Source organism: Sinocyclocheilus rhinocerous, unplaced genomic scaffold (assembly GCF_001515625.1).
Source record: "Sinocyclocheilus rhinocerous isolate Xijiao unplaced genomic scaffold, SAMN03320098_v1.1 scaffold387, whole genome shotgun sequence".
NCBI classification, from domain to species: Eukaryota; Metazoa; Chordata; class Actinopteri; order Cypriniformes; family Cyprinidae; genus Sinocyclocheilus; species Sinocyclocheilus rhinocerous.
In genome coordinates this window covers 146,758-163,288 of record NW_015651557.1, presented here as the reverse complement: position 1 = coordinate 163,288, position 16,531 = coordinate 146,758, and the positions used below count along the sequence as shown (strand labels likewise).

The window sequence follows — 16,531 nt, the reverse complement described above, 5'->3', positions numbered from 1 at the left end:
TTTTGATATAACATTATATTCATTCAGTAACTATCCGTTCCCCATGGAAGAATCACAAATTTTAATATGTCAGCCTGTACTGCCAGAAATGTGAAAGGCATCCCATTTGACCAGAAACTGGGATAAAACCTATCCCTTCAAGGGATAAAAAAAGAATGAGACGAATGTGGATATCAAAAGCAGAGGCAAGGAGATCCTTGTTTCTTGTAATAATTTAGGTGTGTGTGTGTTTGTCAGGGGGTCATTTGGAAGAGAAGAAACATTTACATGTATGCATTTGGAGGACACTTTTATCTAAAGTGGCTTGCACTGCATTAAGATACAGATTTTAAACATGCACGCATTCCATGCAAATTGAACCCAAGAACTTAGTGCTATTGATGTTCTAATTTGTCTGTAATACTGTAACTTTTCTATTTGCATTTATGTGATACAAGCAGCAAAGAAAAGAACACACAGTCATTGGGCTTATGTGTGAAGAGGAGCAATGTGGAGTTAAGGAAGTAATGAGCATAAAAACATTTCCCCTCATTATTATACTTGGTGGAAGGCGCCCTAATTGTAAGCGGTTCAAAACCCTGTTCCCGGATCTCCTTCTTAACAGGGCACATTTTGCATGTCTCCCTAATAAACCGATTCAGGTCATCAGCTGTGTAGAGCTTCCAAGACCTGAAATGAGTGTGTAAGACAAAGAGAGGAGAGGATTCAACATGCGCAGTGTTGAGGGGGTTCCAAGAACAGGGTTGGGAACCACTGGCTTGAAATCTCTGATCAAACTATCAGTGAGAGCAATGGTCTTGTGAAGTGAAACGATCGATCCGTGCAAGAAACTAAACATTATTTACAACATTATTACCTATAATTCAGAGCCTCCGACGAATGGGAAAGACCAATTTGTTTCCGTGAACTGGCTCTTTCGGACAGTTCATTTCAATGAACTGGTTCCAATAACTGATTTACCAGTTTGTTTATGTAATCACACAATGACATCACATATATGCAATTACTCTGCTCAAAAAATTAAAGGAACACTTTGAAAACACATCAGATCTCAATGGGGGCAAATATCATGCTGGATATCTATACTGATATGGACTGGGTAATGTGTTAGGAATGAAAAGATGCCACATTGTTTGATGGAAATGAAAATGATCAACCTGCAGAGGGGCTGAATTCAAAGACACCCTGAAAATCAAAGTGAAAAAATGATGCAGCAGGCTAGTCCATTTTGCTGAAATTTCATTGCAGCAACTCAAAATGGTACTCGGTAGTTTGTATGGCCCCCATGTGCTTGTATGCATGCCTGACAACGTCTGTAATGAGACGACGGATGGTGTCCTGGGGTATTTCCTTCGAGATCTGGACCAGGGCATCACTGAGCTCCTGGACAGTCTGAGGTGCAACTTGGCGGTGTCAGATGGACCGAAACAATGTCCCAGAGGTGTTCTATTGGATTTAGGTCAGGCGAGCGTGGGGGCCATTCAATGGTATCAATTCTTTCATCCTCCAGGAACTGCCTGCATACTCTCGCCACATGAGGCCGGCATTGTTGTGCACCAGGAGGAACCCAGGACCCACTGCACCAGCGTAGGGTCTGACAATGGGTCCAAGGATTTCATCCCGATACCTAATGGCAGTCAGGGCTCAATGCTTGTGTTTATGTTTTTATACAGGCTATGGTTTATTCCAGCCGTGCCACGCACGTTTCTGAAGCGGCTCTTTGCTGCTTCTGTAAAGATACACGCATATGTCTCCTTTGAATAAATATAGCCAAAATCCCACTAAAATCCGTTGCCATGACTTATCGCGAGAGTCAAAAGGTTACGTTTAAGTCTTATAACATTGGTTAATGGAAACGCCGTCATTTCGCAATACTTTTGTATCGACATTTATAAAATATCGCCAAAGTTTTGCGCAAATCTGTAATGGAAACACGCCTATTGTTGCCCATCTAGTGCACCTGTTGTTAATTTCATTAACACCAAAGCAGCTGAAACTGATTAACAACCCCCTCTGCTACTTAACTGACCAGATCAATATCCCAGGAGTTTAATTGACTTGATGCTATACTCTGATTAAAAGGTGTTCCTTTAATTTTTTTGAGCATTGTAGGTTTTTTCATCACTAACAACCAAAGACTACCAGAGGGTTAAATGCATGTGCCCACTGTGCATTGTTTTCCTAAATCCATGCCTGTGCCCATCATTGCTGCTTGCAGCTATATTTTCATTTATGACTCTTTAAATCAGCATAACATTTGTAAGTGTCACACATGTTCAACTAAGCAGCTTATATTTAATCAAACAGTACTTTTTATTTAATTAAAAAATAAATTTAAAGTATCAGTTATTGGTATAAGGCATGAAATTCTAGGGCTGGGTGATATGGCAAAAAACTAAATCTCGATTTTTTTCCCCCCCCCCGAACATTTGACAGATTCTCGATTTCAATTTGCTTTTTTTTTTTACATTTATCTAGTCAACTTAAAAATGCAATTACAACATTATTCAATTAACAATTTCTTTATTAACCATCTAGTTGAAGAAAGTTCTATTCCAAGTGCAGCACACATAACTCAACATGGTGCAAATGTAACTTGACTCACTTGTTAAATATTTAGCAGAAAAGATTCATGCAATATGAAGGCACATATTGTTCAAACTTGTCAAACATATGTTCAGAAATATCAAAGAATGTTAAAAAAAAGCCTCAAAAGTCAATAAAATTCTATTTCAAAATGACTAAAATTAAAACACCAGTAGACTATTATTAAATGTTTTGTATAAACAAACTAACAGCAGTTTCAGCCTAGTAGTAGTTATTTACAGTTTTCTTTATTATTATTATTCCACTGTGCTGCTTTTCATTGTTTTTCTTCTATGTAAAAATGTGCCTGATGGAAGCATTTGACCATTGCACCATCATGAGGTTGGATCATTCTTTTCTCTTAACTGTTATCATTAACATTATCAACGTGTATAATTCTACAGTTTGGTTATAGTTCTATTCAAAATCACGATTCCTTGTTTTATGAAAAATAAAATCATGGCAAAACATTAAATTCAAATGAATCGATAATATCGGAAAAATCACCCATCCCTGTGAAATTCCATGTTAGGGTTAACGCTAAATATTTTTTCTAGTGGCCTGGTCAGGTTAGCGGTTCAGACTTCCCATTTCAAATGGTGGTCTCTGTTGGACCACATAAGACTGACCCTAAATAAAACTTGTGCAAATAATTCAGTGAACAGACACCTATTTACCTCTTCAGGGAACAGTGATTTAGTGGCAAGTGGCATTTATAACTAAAACGTGTGCAGCAAAAAAAAAAAAAACCTTAAGTGTACAGAGAGTTTGTTTAATCTTGTGAATAACAGATGGTAATAGCTTCTGCGCTCTTACCTCCCAGTCTAGGTAATCACCAACATCCTCAAAGTTGGTGAGCAGAGACACTGAGCAGAAGAGGCGCGGCAGCTCGTCCCTCGTCATGGGGGGAAAGCGACTGTCTTTAAGGGCACTGTGAAGACGACATGAAGGCACAAGATTTAGGACAAAGCCATACCATGGGTACAATGTGAAACCATGATTAACATTCAATGAAAAAAACTGAGGTATAAATCTAGCAGCCTGACACAATTTTAAAAAATTGCGATTAACAAGTATTTACGACTCGAGTATGAATAGGTATCGGTCAGAATGACTAGTTGTCTAACAACCTAGTGAGTTGATCTAGATTCGTAGACAAAAACTGGCAGACACAAAAGACGAGGTCATAATGTCTCAGAAAGAGAAGACTCCATAAGGAAAACCCATCACCAAAGAAAGATCAACAGTGAGAGAAGGAATAAGGAAGCAGGGTTCCTTTGGCAAACTTTGTAAGTCAGGTAGCCTGCATGGAGTCTCTGAGTCGGCCGCCAAGCACATTCTATAAATAGCCTGAATTAGCGCTGGGCGATAAACAATGTCGTATCAAGATCACAATAAAAATGTATGTGGATAACGATAATAAGCTCTGGACATTTTTACTCCATAACTGTATGGATTAATCTAACGTCCTATCACACAGCAGAAACAAACACGACAGCAGCCAGTCAGTGCTTGCCATTAAAAAGTCTGCATGTTCTGCATGTGAATGAATGGTGCGGTTTAAACTGATACACAAACTCAAACAAACGTGACACTCGCAGTGATTTCAGTGTCTTAATATATGAGGATATGAACACATGAACTTCATCTTCAGAGCTGCTCAGAGTCATTTTACCAGCTTTACACCAATTCATTTTAGAAACACTTCCTTCAAACTAGAGGTCTGCACCCGACCGGATTTTTTGCACCGCAGGATTAAATTCCCGAATAAAACGCGGTAGCGGTCGGTAACTCTGGTGTAATTTGAACGGGAGCGGGCGGTCTAACAATATCCCGTTGATTTAAATGTGAGATTCTGGAAACGAGATCTAAATTTAGCGGGAACGGTCGGGTCGGGAAGAAAAGTATTCTAAGCGGACAGCGGGTGAACAAAGAGTGAATATATAGCGGGAGCAGGTGGGTGCGGAATATAACCTTGCGGGAGTGGGACTAAAAAAACAGTCCCGCGCAGACCTCTACTTCAAACACACACTAAAACTTAAAGTAAAACTGAAAGACCATCACGACAATCAAGTTATTTTTTTTTTTATTATGAATGTATACAGTTCTGTTGTGCAGCATCTTATCTGAAAAAATAAAAATGCAATGTTTTGTTTTGTTGTAAACTGATTTTCATTTAAATGATTGATTAAATTGTTAAAGTGTTATTAATTCATTTCATTAGACACCATTAGTTATGTTTACCTTCATTCTCAAGTTCAAACCAACATGTGGAAAGCATTTCTTTCCCATTAATGATAAATTAATATCATGATAAATATCAATATTGTACGATATGGGAAAAAAATATTGTGACAGCATATTTTATACATTTTTCTGGTATATATTCCAGGATTGACTGTTGAAAAAACGAAAATTAAAAAATGAAATACTTGAGAAATCATTATTAATTTATTATTATTACTGCTACTACTACTACTACTACTACTATTACTATTATACACATATATTACATTATGATTATTATTATTATTACTACATATATATTATTTATTTATTAACATTTACATTTTCAACAAAATAACTAATGCAATATAAACTATTATCATAAATTATTCATATCATGATACAAGATTCAATTTTTTGGTTGCCAGGTGTCACACATTTGATGTGATCTATCATGTCTGTGGGTTGATCATCAATCTTGGAATGGCCCTCCATAAATGACTGAAGATTAATATCATTAATAATGACAAGTCTGATTCAATGCTTGCATTTTTCAAGATTAGTGACTGATTTTGGGAACAGAACGAACTTAACTAGTCACTAAAAAAATGCATTTATGTGTATGACCACCTGTAGGGACCTGATGTGAATTTTTTTTTCGTGGGTGCCCTGCCATTCTTCAAGCAACCATGGGATCAGTACCTATGGTATGACAATGAGTAAATTAATGCAAATTTTCATTTTTAATTTTAAGATTCTCAAATACACAGTGAAGAGCTGTGCCAAAACACACCTACTTTCAAATCAAATGCTCTGTACTCCATGTAGCTTTCCTAATGCTGACAGATCCCATGAGAACATTTCCCAGATGTCAACTGTTGCTTGTGTTTTTCACCACTACTTCATTACCCACGAGAAGCAATTAAGCTGATTAAAGCTTCACTATTTCTCCATCAGTGTGTGCACAGAACATGACAAAGCACTAAATGTAAAACGATCCACAGCACAGTTTTTCAGTTTTTGTAGACTGTTTGGTAAGCTCTTGGCACATTTTGGCATATTCAGGAAATAGGCATGCAGGATATAAAAACAAAACATCCCTCATGAATGACTGACCAAAGATATCCAACAGGACTTGGAAAAATATGGGGGGAAAAAAAAAATTCTAAGAATTTGAAAATTGAATTGAACATGGAATTGCACTTATTGGCCTCATTTGCAACCGTAATTATCATGCATTTTTGTGATCGGATCAAATAAGACCACATTAAAGTCATCCTAAATAAAAATATCGAAATACTATCCGGATATGAAATGGATGTTAATGCTAGGTGACGAAAACATGCATGAACTTGTGCAGGACTTGTTACAATACTTAGTTCTGATTGGCCAATCGATGGCCTTATGGAGTTTATTCTGTAAATTTATTATTATTATACATAGAGAATTTCAACATTTTATTTGCATGCACCAAAATGACTTTTATTGTATGGATTAAAAAGTTTATGGCAGCAGCACCCGTGATGCTTAATTCTAGCCACAACAACGCATTACTATACTCATTACTTTACTCATTGCCACCTCTGACACCAGACTGATTCACAAACCGAATGTGGAAGCCTGGAGGTTAACAACATTGTTATTGGTTATATAAGCTGCTTCAAAGTTAACGAGAGGATGGAGAAGTGGGAATTTGGCAGCGAATGCTGGGCTGAGCCGAGCCAAGACCCAAGCATCTGTTCTGGTGTCTCCGTTCCTGCTGAGGGAAGAATGTGGCTGTAGTTCTAGAGATGGATGACTAGCTTGGAAGCAAGGTCAAGCAGCTGCTTGAGAAAGAGACGTCTAAGATGTTCTTTACAGGCAATGCATGTACAACTGTTAAAGTGCATAGGCAACTTCAAGTAGGGCTGACTTCTTCCTGAAAAGTGAAAACTGGTGCAGTACAGACTGCAATTTTGCTGAAATTACAAAAAAGCAAAAAACAACCAAATGGCATTCTGGATGCGAGACTCACAATTGTTTAAAATAGAGTTTACCATCAAAACGTTGTCAAGATTAATGCCTTGACTTGAAAACTTTAAAGTAGACTCAAACCTCTTTTTAGTTGTGATAGTGGCTCAGTCCACATCACATTCACATTGATATTTTCAAGAAACCTAACAAATGTATTGTTGTTATTATTATTATTATTATTACTCCTGTCAATAGAGAGGGAGTGCAGTATCATGTAGAATATTTGTTGCATGTTAAATTTAGGATCAAAATTCTAACTAATCAAAAGAAAAGAAAATGTCAGATTTCATGTGGTTTGTGCTATTCACACTTATTCAAGTCACATTTGTGACTCACAAAATTCAGATTAGGGCCACCTTTGCCTGCAGTCTGAACATAGCCTTTAACAACCCTGGTATAGACACTGCGGTGCTTTCAAAACATATTTTACAAATAAAATTTCAGTGGTGTGCGCTTGGGGTTGGACAATGTGTTAACTGAATAATAGAAAAGGGGGATGGTGGAAAAAGTGTAGGAAACCTGTTTAGAGACACTAATTATTATTTATTTTTTTAAATGTATTTATTTATTTTGCAATTCCATTTGGCAGTAAAAAAACACTATAAAAAATTTTTTTTTTTCAGTGACTTTTTTCAAGAAAAGTTAAAGGGGTCATATGATGCGATTTCAAGTTTTCCTTTCTCTTTGGAGTGTTACACTTGGTGCATACGAGCCGTTTTAGGTAGGTGTGGCTAACTCTTAACTTTTATAAAGAATATCTCTTTGGATTTGAGACTTTAGTCTTTGCAACTTTACAGATCTTCTTTATGCACCAAGAGCTTGTAACACTCTAAAGAGAAAGGAAAAAATGAAATCGCATCATATGACCCCTTTAAATAATATCAAAAATAATATCACATTAGAATACACATTAGAAAGAGAAAAGCAGAATTTCAAAGAGGGATGTGGCATACCTGGTAAGGGTGTACTCCCTGAGTCCTGAGTGCAGGTTCATGGCAGAAAATGTACCTATACAACCCCTTAACCGCTTGTCCCGGCCGATTTTCCAAGTGACAAACAGTGGGCTGTTGGAAAAGAAAAGAACATCTATTAGAAAGCAGTTAGAATGCGCATATAATTCAAGTTATGAAGGCAAAAATATCCCTGTATAGGTTTTTGCAGGGCTCCAGACTAAATATTTTTACTAGGAGCACTGTAGCCCCTGACTGAACATTTTTAGGAGCACAAGCAGAAAATTTAGGGGCACACCTTAAATCATCCTGCAATGCAATCGTTCACATATTTTCCACATTTTAACTGTATTGCTGACCAATGATTTGATAATAAATAGACTTAACTCATAGAGATTACAATGTGCAGTATTCTTTTAATTTCAGAGAGATATGACAAATATATATACATGATATGATAAAATGACTATTGTTTTGCATTAATAAGTGCAGTTACTAATAATATTACATGTTCATTTCTTGTTTATTTCATGTTTAAACACATTTGACAGTAAAGCACTAAGATTGAGTTGGGAAGCTTACAAAATGTATTTTATTAACAACAGTAACGTGCAAGATCTAATTTTTATGTAGAAAAGATATATATTGTACTCTTATTAAACCATTATTCTTCTATTGTCTTATATGAAACTGACCAACAACTTCAGTGATTATGTGTGATTTAGTCGCAAATTGAAGAAAAGTTTGTTTTTTAAAGCACTCTGACGTTTTTTTACTTCATAAACAAAAAAAAAAAGAGCGAATCTGACAAAATCTGATTTCTTGATGATTTGATATTTTATAATAGTGATTTTATAATTGTTATTTTATCATTTCAAAATATAAAGGAAAAAGTATAAATGAATGACTAATAAGCCAATAAGTGCTCTTCTGCTGCCAAACGAGTAGCGGGATTTTTTTCCGCTTTTGTTTCGTTTGCTGTTTGATGTTTCTCATGTGCGAGTTGAACAACGCGGTGGTTGCGCCAGTGAGACCGCGCACAAAATGTACTCACACTGGCAGAAAAAATGGTCGCATGCAGTCTGGAGCCCTGTTTTTGTATTTTATATTTATTAGATATATTATAATTAAAGGTACAATAGGAGATCTTGGAAAATGCTAACTTTAGCCTGATAGCACTGAAAGCGAACGTCCCACCCTTCCTGCAATCGCCATCCAAAGCCACGCCCCCTGAATGCATTTACACTCACAGACCAGAGACAACATTACTACAATAGGCTACATCAGGTTCCCAGTTCCAGCCCATGTTCCGAAGTGAAGTAAACTTCAACGGATTTCCCCTGCTCAGGGAGTAGGGAGCAATGAACTCTGTGTAGGGATCATATCGATCGGAACACAGTTCATGCACGTAGCTCACTTCTAACGAGCTGGCGCGAGGACTGGATTAACCGCTGGGCTACATCATGTGTCATTCACCGGTGAGAAATCTTTAAAAGTACTACAATACCAGGAAGGAAGATCGGCTTGTTGATGTTTGCCTGCCATCCTCGCTCTGTCTGCACAGCGTGCGTGAACGCGCTGATGAGTATCCTGTCTGCGCGAACTGGGTGCGCAGAGGTATGCTAATACATACGTTGACAGGCAGGTAGGAAAGCATATTAAAACGCTCGGACCGAACGTTTTGATTAGACGAACATTTCTTGATCCTACACCTTCCACAGAATATATAAATACAGACAAATACATTTAGACCACTTAACTTAATGATTGCTATCGGGATGTGAAGAGATTTTCAACCAGCATAACAAAAAATGTTTCTGAAGACAATCACCTATTGCACCTTTAAGTACTCACAAAGCGTAATCACACAAGCAAGAGTGCAGTTTTCCTAAGTATGGGCATGTCAGTGCACTCGCAAATGTGACGTTGATTTTATACAACAGTTTACCAAACAAGTAGTTAATACTGAGTGAGTTACAGTTTAGGCACAACCACCTCAAGCGAATGTAAAAACTTGTTTGCGAATTAAGGGATTTTTATTCGAAATTTGGCGTTTCCATCACTCGTTTCTCATGCGATACTTCAAAATATGCATTAAAATAGGGTGATGGAAACATAGCTAATGAGACAAGATATTTCTATAAAAGTTTCTGTGCACAATGTGAACAACAAATTACCTAAATAGGCTGAAACTTACAGAAGGAAAAAAAAAGTTTGGCTAATGTAGTGTATGGCTTAATTAAAATTTATGTGCTCACATACCACTTTTCTTCCGTATAAATTCAAATGTTTCCATGGCCACAATGTAACATTTGGCTGCTAACCAATTATTTTGTTAACAAAGCTTTGTACTTCACTGGCGTATTAAGATTAACGTGAAAAAACATTATGTGCAAAAATGTGTTTTGCCATCCCACTGCCGGCGGTACTCACAACCGTATGTGACTGTTATGCCAACAGGCTCAGCCCTAGCCCTGTGGCTCACCAGTTTCCAACTTTCACTATCTGTCCTCTACTTTCTGACTTAAACTATCTTGTTGAACTCAACCAGGCGGTAAAGACGGCGGTAAAAAAAAAAAAAAGGGTAACACCTTATTTTAAGGACCACTTCTCACTACTAAGTAGTTGCTTAGCATGCATTATTTATTAGCATGATGGCTGTTTTTAGTACATATTAATGTCTTTTTCTGCATGACCATATTTTAAATCCCTTAATCCTACCCCATAACTAAACTTAACTACATTACTAACTATTAATAAGCAGCAAATTAAGAGTTTAGTATTGAGGCAAAGGTCATAGTTAGTAGTCAGAATTGGACCTTAAAGTGTGACCAAAAAATCTTATTAACAATAAAGGTGGACCTCAGGGAACATTACAAAATACAGAAAAATGCAATCATTTATCAACAGAAAAATTTCAATGTTTTAAATCAGGGGTGACAAACTCTGCAGCCCTGCAGAGTTTTGTTCCATCCCTGCTCCAACACACATACCATGTAGTTTTCAAATAGGCCACGTTAATCAGATTTGGTTTTAAATGTGTGCTGAAATAAATACTGGAAAAGATCGATTCGCGGCTTTTGAGAATCAATATCGAATCGACGTCATTTAAAAAAACGATTAATCGGAAAATCAATTTTTTTTGCCCAGCCCTAGGTAAAAGGCACAATTATAGACCGAGATCACTTTTAAAATATTATTGATTATATTAGCCAAGATGATAGTATGCACCACTAAATTCAAAATGGTCCAACAGTCGGTTTCAGGCCCTTGACATACCAGTCACTTTCCCAATTGAGCTATAATTCTACATATCAGTCTATACCTCACAATGCTTTCAGGAGACGCAAACTTGAACTACTGATATTAAACATAAGCAACTGATTCTAACTCACTCTTCTTAAGGCAACATTTTTATGTTAAAGCATTCTGTTTGTTTTCTCTTCTCTTGCTTTGGAATTAAATATTAAGTGTAGGGTACTGGGCACAGACATTTTTCTCTAACTTGTCCATCTTCTGTGCATTTACAATCTATCCTATCTATAATGGTTCCTATCCTAGTAAGACTTCCAATCTTACCTTTAACATTAAAGTGGAGTTAATGAGAAAAAGGATTAACCATATATGGCCTGCGGTCGCTGTCAATATTTAACTACTCCCATGACAGAAAATTTAGGCCACTGTTAAAGCACCAGTTACATATCAGTTGAACATGATGGAAATTTAAGGACTAAGCCCTTTGGCCAGGAACAAACTGACAACAGTCTTTTAATGTGCTGGAAAAATCAGGTTAAAGTCTAAACTCAGTGAGCGCATTTACATGCACACGAATACGCAAACTACTACTAAAATCGGTTTTTACCCATTTAGCATATAAAAAAAGAAACCACTTGAAATCTCTGAAAAATCAAAGAACAGCAGCATGAATCCTGAAAATGATTCCCTTGGATGGAAAGGTGTTTTGTTGCATAAACACAATCCCACCTAACCATCTGCCATCCACACTTGGATTTTCAGTCATATTTGCCAGCATCAGGCATTCTCTCCTGACCCTTAAATCCAGGGACAGTGACACATTATACAAATAAAAGATGAGGTTGTAACAAAGCGGCTCTGAGCAACACTTTTTCCTGCACATCCCAAGCATTTATTCTGAATCAGTGGGCATAACTGAGGAAGTATTGGTGACATGCAAACAAGAATAACATCAAGATGACTTTTTTTTTTTTAGGTTTGCCATCTATACGCGTGTTTTATTGCAGAGATAAAGGGTTTTATTTCTAGTTGTGTACAAGTGGGTGTGTCAATGACAATAAAAAAAAGTCCAGTGCATTCTACAAATGTAATTGCGGAATTGTTGCTTGTGCACTGTACAAAATGCAGCTGCAATTAGTTATAATTTCAAATTATAACAAAATTATAACAACTTAACTAAGATGACTCATAATTAAGTCAAGCCTGAACACTAAGTTAAAACAAGGCATTATTACTTGTTTTAAGTTGTGATAATCGCAGCAATTGTTTTACATTTTATAGTTTAGTTGTTTTTTTAATACAGGGTGTACTTTTACCCATGAACTTTAGATAACATTAAAAAGTATATACAAAATCCACACACCCTGTTTAAGCTCTATTATACAGTACATACAAACAGTAGGACTATTATTTCATTTAAGGTGACTAGTTAGTATATGGCTACCTTCAAACAGTTAAAAGTGTCTCTTTTGATAATTGATGATAATCGCACTATGATGATAATAGACTTTTGTCCATGTTCTTTGTGGACAAGTAATCAGTGTAACAGCCCTCTGTTGGTGAAAATAATCACTACACGTTTGCTCTGGTAACAAGCAGCTTATGTTTGTCAGGATTGTTTTGCATTATATTAGATCGTTTTGCATTAGTCACCTCAATGCACCCAGTTTTTGAAAGTGTTTATTTTCGCATTCACATTGCCAACTTTTCTCTGATTGTTTACAGTGCAACATACTCCCATAATTCGCGCAAAGTACCATGGAGCGTAGAAAAAAAGGTGGATAGCAACTGAATTGCTATAGTAAACAGTTCAAAAGCTCTCACCCTGACATTTTCAGAGTGTCCACTCTCTGAGCTTTGACCACTAGTTAGGGGCCAAGTACTGAAGGTGCGAAGCAAAGACTATAGAAATACAAAGGCGGTTCACTCCTATACTTATGAACGGGAGAAACTGCGATGCGCAATATGGCGGAATGAAAAAGCCAATCGCTGATTGGTAAAGTCATTGCGTCACTGCAGCAGCCGTTAGAAGCTGTTCCCAAACCTGAGGCTAGACCAGCTTATGCGCATTTGCAGTCATATGCGTTTTAGGACTGCGTATGGGCATTGGCTGGTCTAGCCTGAAAAATAAGCATTTTAAATGCTATTTGGGCATAAGAAACAACATTCAAGGGGCAGTTAATTTCAGATTTTGTCGCTGATTTGAAATATGTCCTTTAATTGTGAATTCAGTGAGCAGTTTTTGAGATTTCAGGATTCCCCCATTAATTTAGATAGGACTTGGTCTTGTATGAGCTGCCCGTAGGCGTTGCAGATATGGCCGCCGAGCGAACAGACTTTCCTTGAAAGGGACTTCGGTGCGAAGGCACCTACATTGTAACTGACAATTTTCCCATATTGGCCATTTTGGGTGTCTGCCATTTTGAATTTGAACAAAAAATGCTATATTTAACAAATGCATTGGCATATTGTTACGAAACTCAGTTCCATGCCTTGGCACTATGCCCTGAAGATACTCATTAGCCGCTTTTCCACCGTCGGGCCAGACGCTCCGCTGCGCTTCACTAAAACCCGCCCTTTACGCGCCTCTCAGGAACAACATCACGCAACCCCATCATTTCACCAACAACGAGAAGTTATCAGAAAACTAATAAGAAATAAGTCATTGGAACTAGCGTGATCACAAAACGAACATGATAAAAGTGGCCGTTTGTTTGCATGCTCTGTTAAAGATTTAAATCCAAAAGCATCGATGTTTTACAATAATAAGTGATACACTGATCATAATGAATTAATTTATCAGGATTGAAAATTAGTCACACAGAAATAAAGCGGTATGAACATAGCCTACCTACTTATTCAGTTGAGTCTAATACTGTTGATTTGTAGTCACAGTATATAGGCCTACACATCACATTTAGAAAGAATGATCATTTCTATATTTTTATAAAAACTCCCGAACAAAAACCATTATTACGGTTTTATTCCGCGGCGCTGGCGCTCTCCAGACACGGAGAAACTCCACCTTTGTTCATAACCACTCCTCTAGCCCCAGCTGGCCCGCTTTGGCCCAAGGTTTTCGTCGGGCCAAAAACCCCGGGCCGTTGGCCCCGAGTAAGCCCCAACGAGGCACGGCCAACCCCGGAAATGACAGTGGAAACGCGACTGGCCCTGGCACGCACTAGCACGCCCGCTTTTGGCTCGACAGTGGAAACTATTACGTTTCAGGACAGCACCACCATGTGGTCAAAAATTATAAAAATGCTGAAAAAAAATGCTAACAGCTTTTGATTATTTTTTTTCTTTTGTAAAGGATCTGTTCCCGATAGATTCCTTGGGTCAAGCCAAGAGCATAGTCACCATTCATGCCTTACCTGTCAAACTCCCTAAGCCCCGTTCACACCAAGAACAATAACTATAAAGATAACGATATTGGTGTCCACACCAGCGAACGATATCGTCTGTTCATTCCAAGTGTACACGCATCTTAGGGCTGCACGATATTGGAAAAAACTCACATTGCGATATATATTTTTTTCTGCGATATATATATTGCGATATGGAAAAAAAAAATCAGCTGACTTCAATAGCTCTACTTGGAAAAAAAGTAATCAATGCTTCAAAAACTTCAACGTTCAATCGGGTCTTCGCCTGCGAAAATCGCTTGGGTATGAACACAAAAGACGCGTCGAAAAACGTCGGCGATAAGCGCGCGCAATAATCGTCCCGGTGTGTACGAGGCTTAAAAATGACAACCTTTGTTAGGGCTGCACGATAAATCGCATGCGATATTTAACGCGCATCTTGTCAGTAAAGCCGGTTCTGTAATCAGCGGTAACACAACGGCTCTGTATAGTAAATGCTGCTCCATGTGAAAGCCCGCACGTGCCGTTGTGTTACCGCTGATTACAGAACCGGCTTTACTGACAAGATGCGCGTTAAATATCGCATGCGATTTATCGTACAGCCCTAACCTTTGTTAAAGTCTGGGAAACAGCAGCAGTGCACTAAGACATTCGAGTGAAAATACAGCAATGTCATGGCTGCCTTGAAGACACTGTGCTAAATAGGAACATAGCCATGCAAATTCTGGACCGAGACAAAAGGTCTGAGGTAGTATTTTCATAGGAATCAGCATAAAAGAACAGTTGTCAGACTAAAGCCACTGCTGTCATGGAAACAACAAGAACTAGCAGAGGATCAGTGACAGTTACTCAGAAACAAAACAAAAATACCCTACAATATACCTTCTGTGTGTATTCAATCAATTAGCACTATCCATTACACACACTAAACACAAATGGGCAGGTTCTCAACTCTGGCCCTCGGGGTTCACTTTCCTACAAAGTTTAACTCTTACCTTGAGCAGTAGCCTATTTAAGTTTTTTTTCAAATTGCGATAATAAAATACTGTTTTAATGATCATTTAAAATTGAAAATGTAATATTAACTCGGTTTAGACATTTTATCGTGGTTTATCTTCAAACTATTATACTATTATTATACTGTATATAGACCATTTCATCCATACGCTGTATTTTTTTTTTTCTTTACATGGTGTTTCAGCAAAAAAAAAAAAAACGGCTGTTTGAAAACATGTAATTACTTTTCTACTTTAATCTCCGTCGCAAGCAGGTGTTCGAATTGGAAAGTTGCATACAGCAACCCGGGGTATTTATGCTTTTCTGTAAGTCCCCCACTGACAGCAAGTGCATTTATATTTTCATTCAGCCTATTCTTTTTTATGCATTGGTATGAACACACAAAAGAAAGTCAATGAGTATATGAGACTGGGTATATAAGCAGGAACAATAATTGCAATGTATTCGTAGCAACTGAGTAGTGACAAAACCAATGGGAAGACAAAAAAAAAAAAAAGTTCAACATGTAGAAAGCAATAAACAGCCTGCAAAGCAAATGAATGATCTGAGGTTGCTCCACTCTGTGGAATGTAATGACACGGAAAACCCACAAAAAAGAAAACAGGTAAGGCCTGTGGTGAAATCCTATCACCACTTCCTCAGTCTTTGAAAGTCCTTTTAGTTCTTTAGAACACTTTGCTTTTACAACACTTAGTTAAAGTGCTTTGAAGGCAGTGTGCAAGCTCCAAACAAAATAAGTAATTTTTTTTCAGAAAAACAGACACATAACACTTCAGTCAAGCATTGCAAATTGCAATTTACTTGTCAATTTGTAAAATACTTCTCTGACCATGCTTGCAAGATGTCCCCTTAGTTCAGGATGCTTATTTCTCTTTAATAGAATGTATAATATAGGCACTTCCCAAATATAACAACCTCTAGTGGTGGGAAATGAAACTGCCCAACCTGTAAGTGGCGTAACCATCACAGTGGCTACGTTTACATGCAACCAAATAATCAGTTTGTAATCGGATTGACGGCTCAATCGGACTGAAAAGCCTTCATGTAAACACATTAATCGATCCGGATTGAAGGAGGTGGTTTATTCCTTTTCTAATACGATTGAGAGTGCATGTAAAC

General features: G+C 37.5%; 1 protein-coding gene across 1 annotated transcript in view; it reads right to left on the bottom strand.

Moving 5' to 3' along the window:
* LOC107713167 (AMME syndrome candidate gene 1 protein-like) overlaps positions 1-16,531 on the bottom strand; it is a 37,069-nt gene that overhangs the window by 15,767 nt on the left and 4,771 nt on the right. The window contains exons 2-3 of the mRNA XM_016518599.1: positions 7,779-7,889; positions 3,403-3,517 (exon numbers count right to left, since the gene is read on the bottom strand). Coding sequence (XP_016374085.1) covers positions 3,403-3,517; positions 7,779-7,889 — 226 coding nt within the window. The remainder of the gene's footprint in view (positions 1-3,402; positions 3,518-7,778; positions 7,890-16,531) is intronic.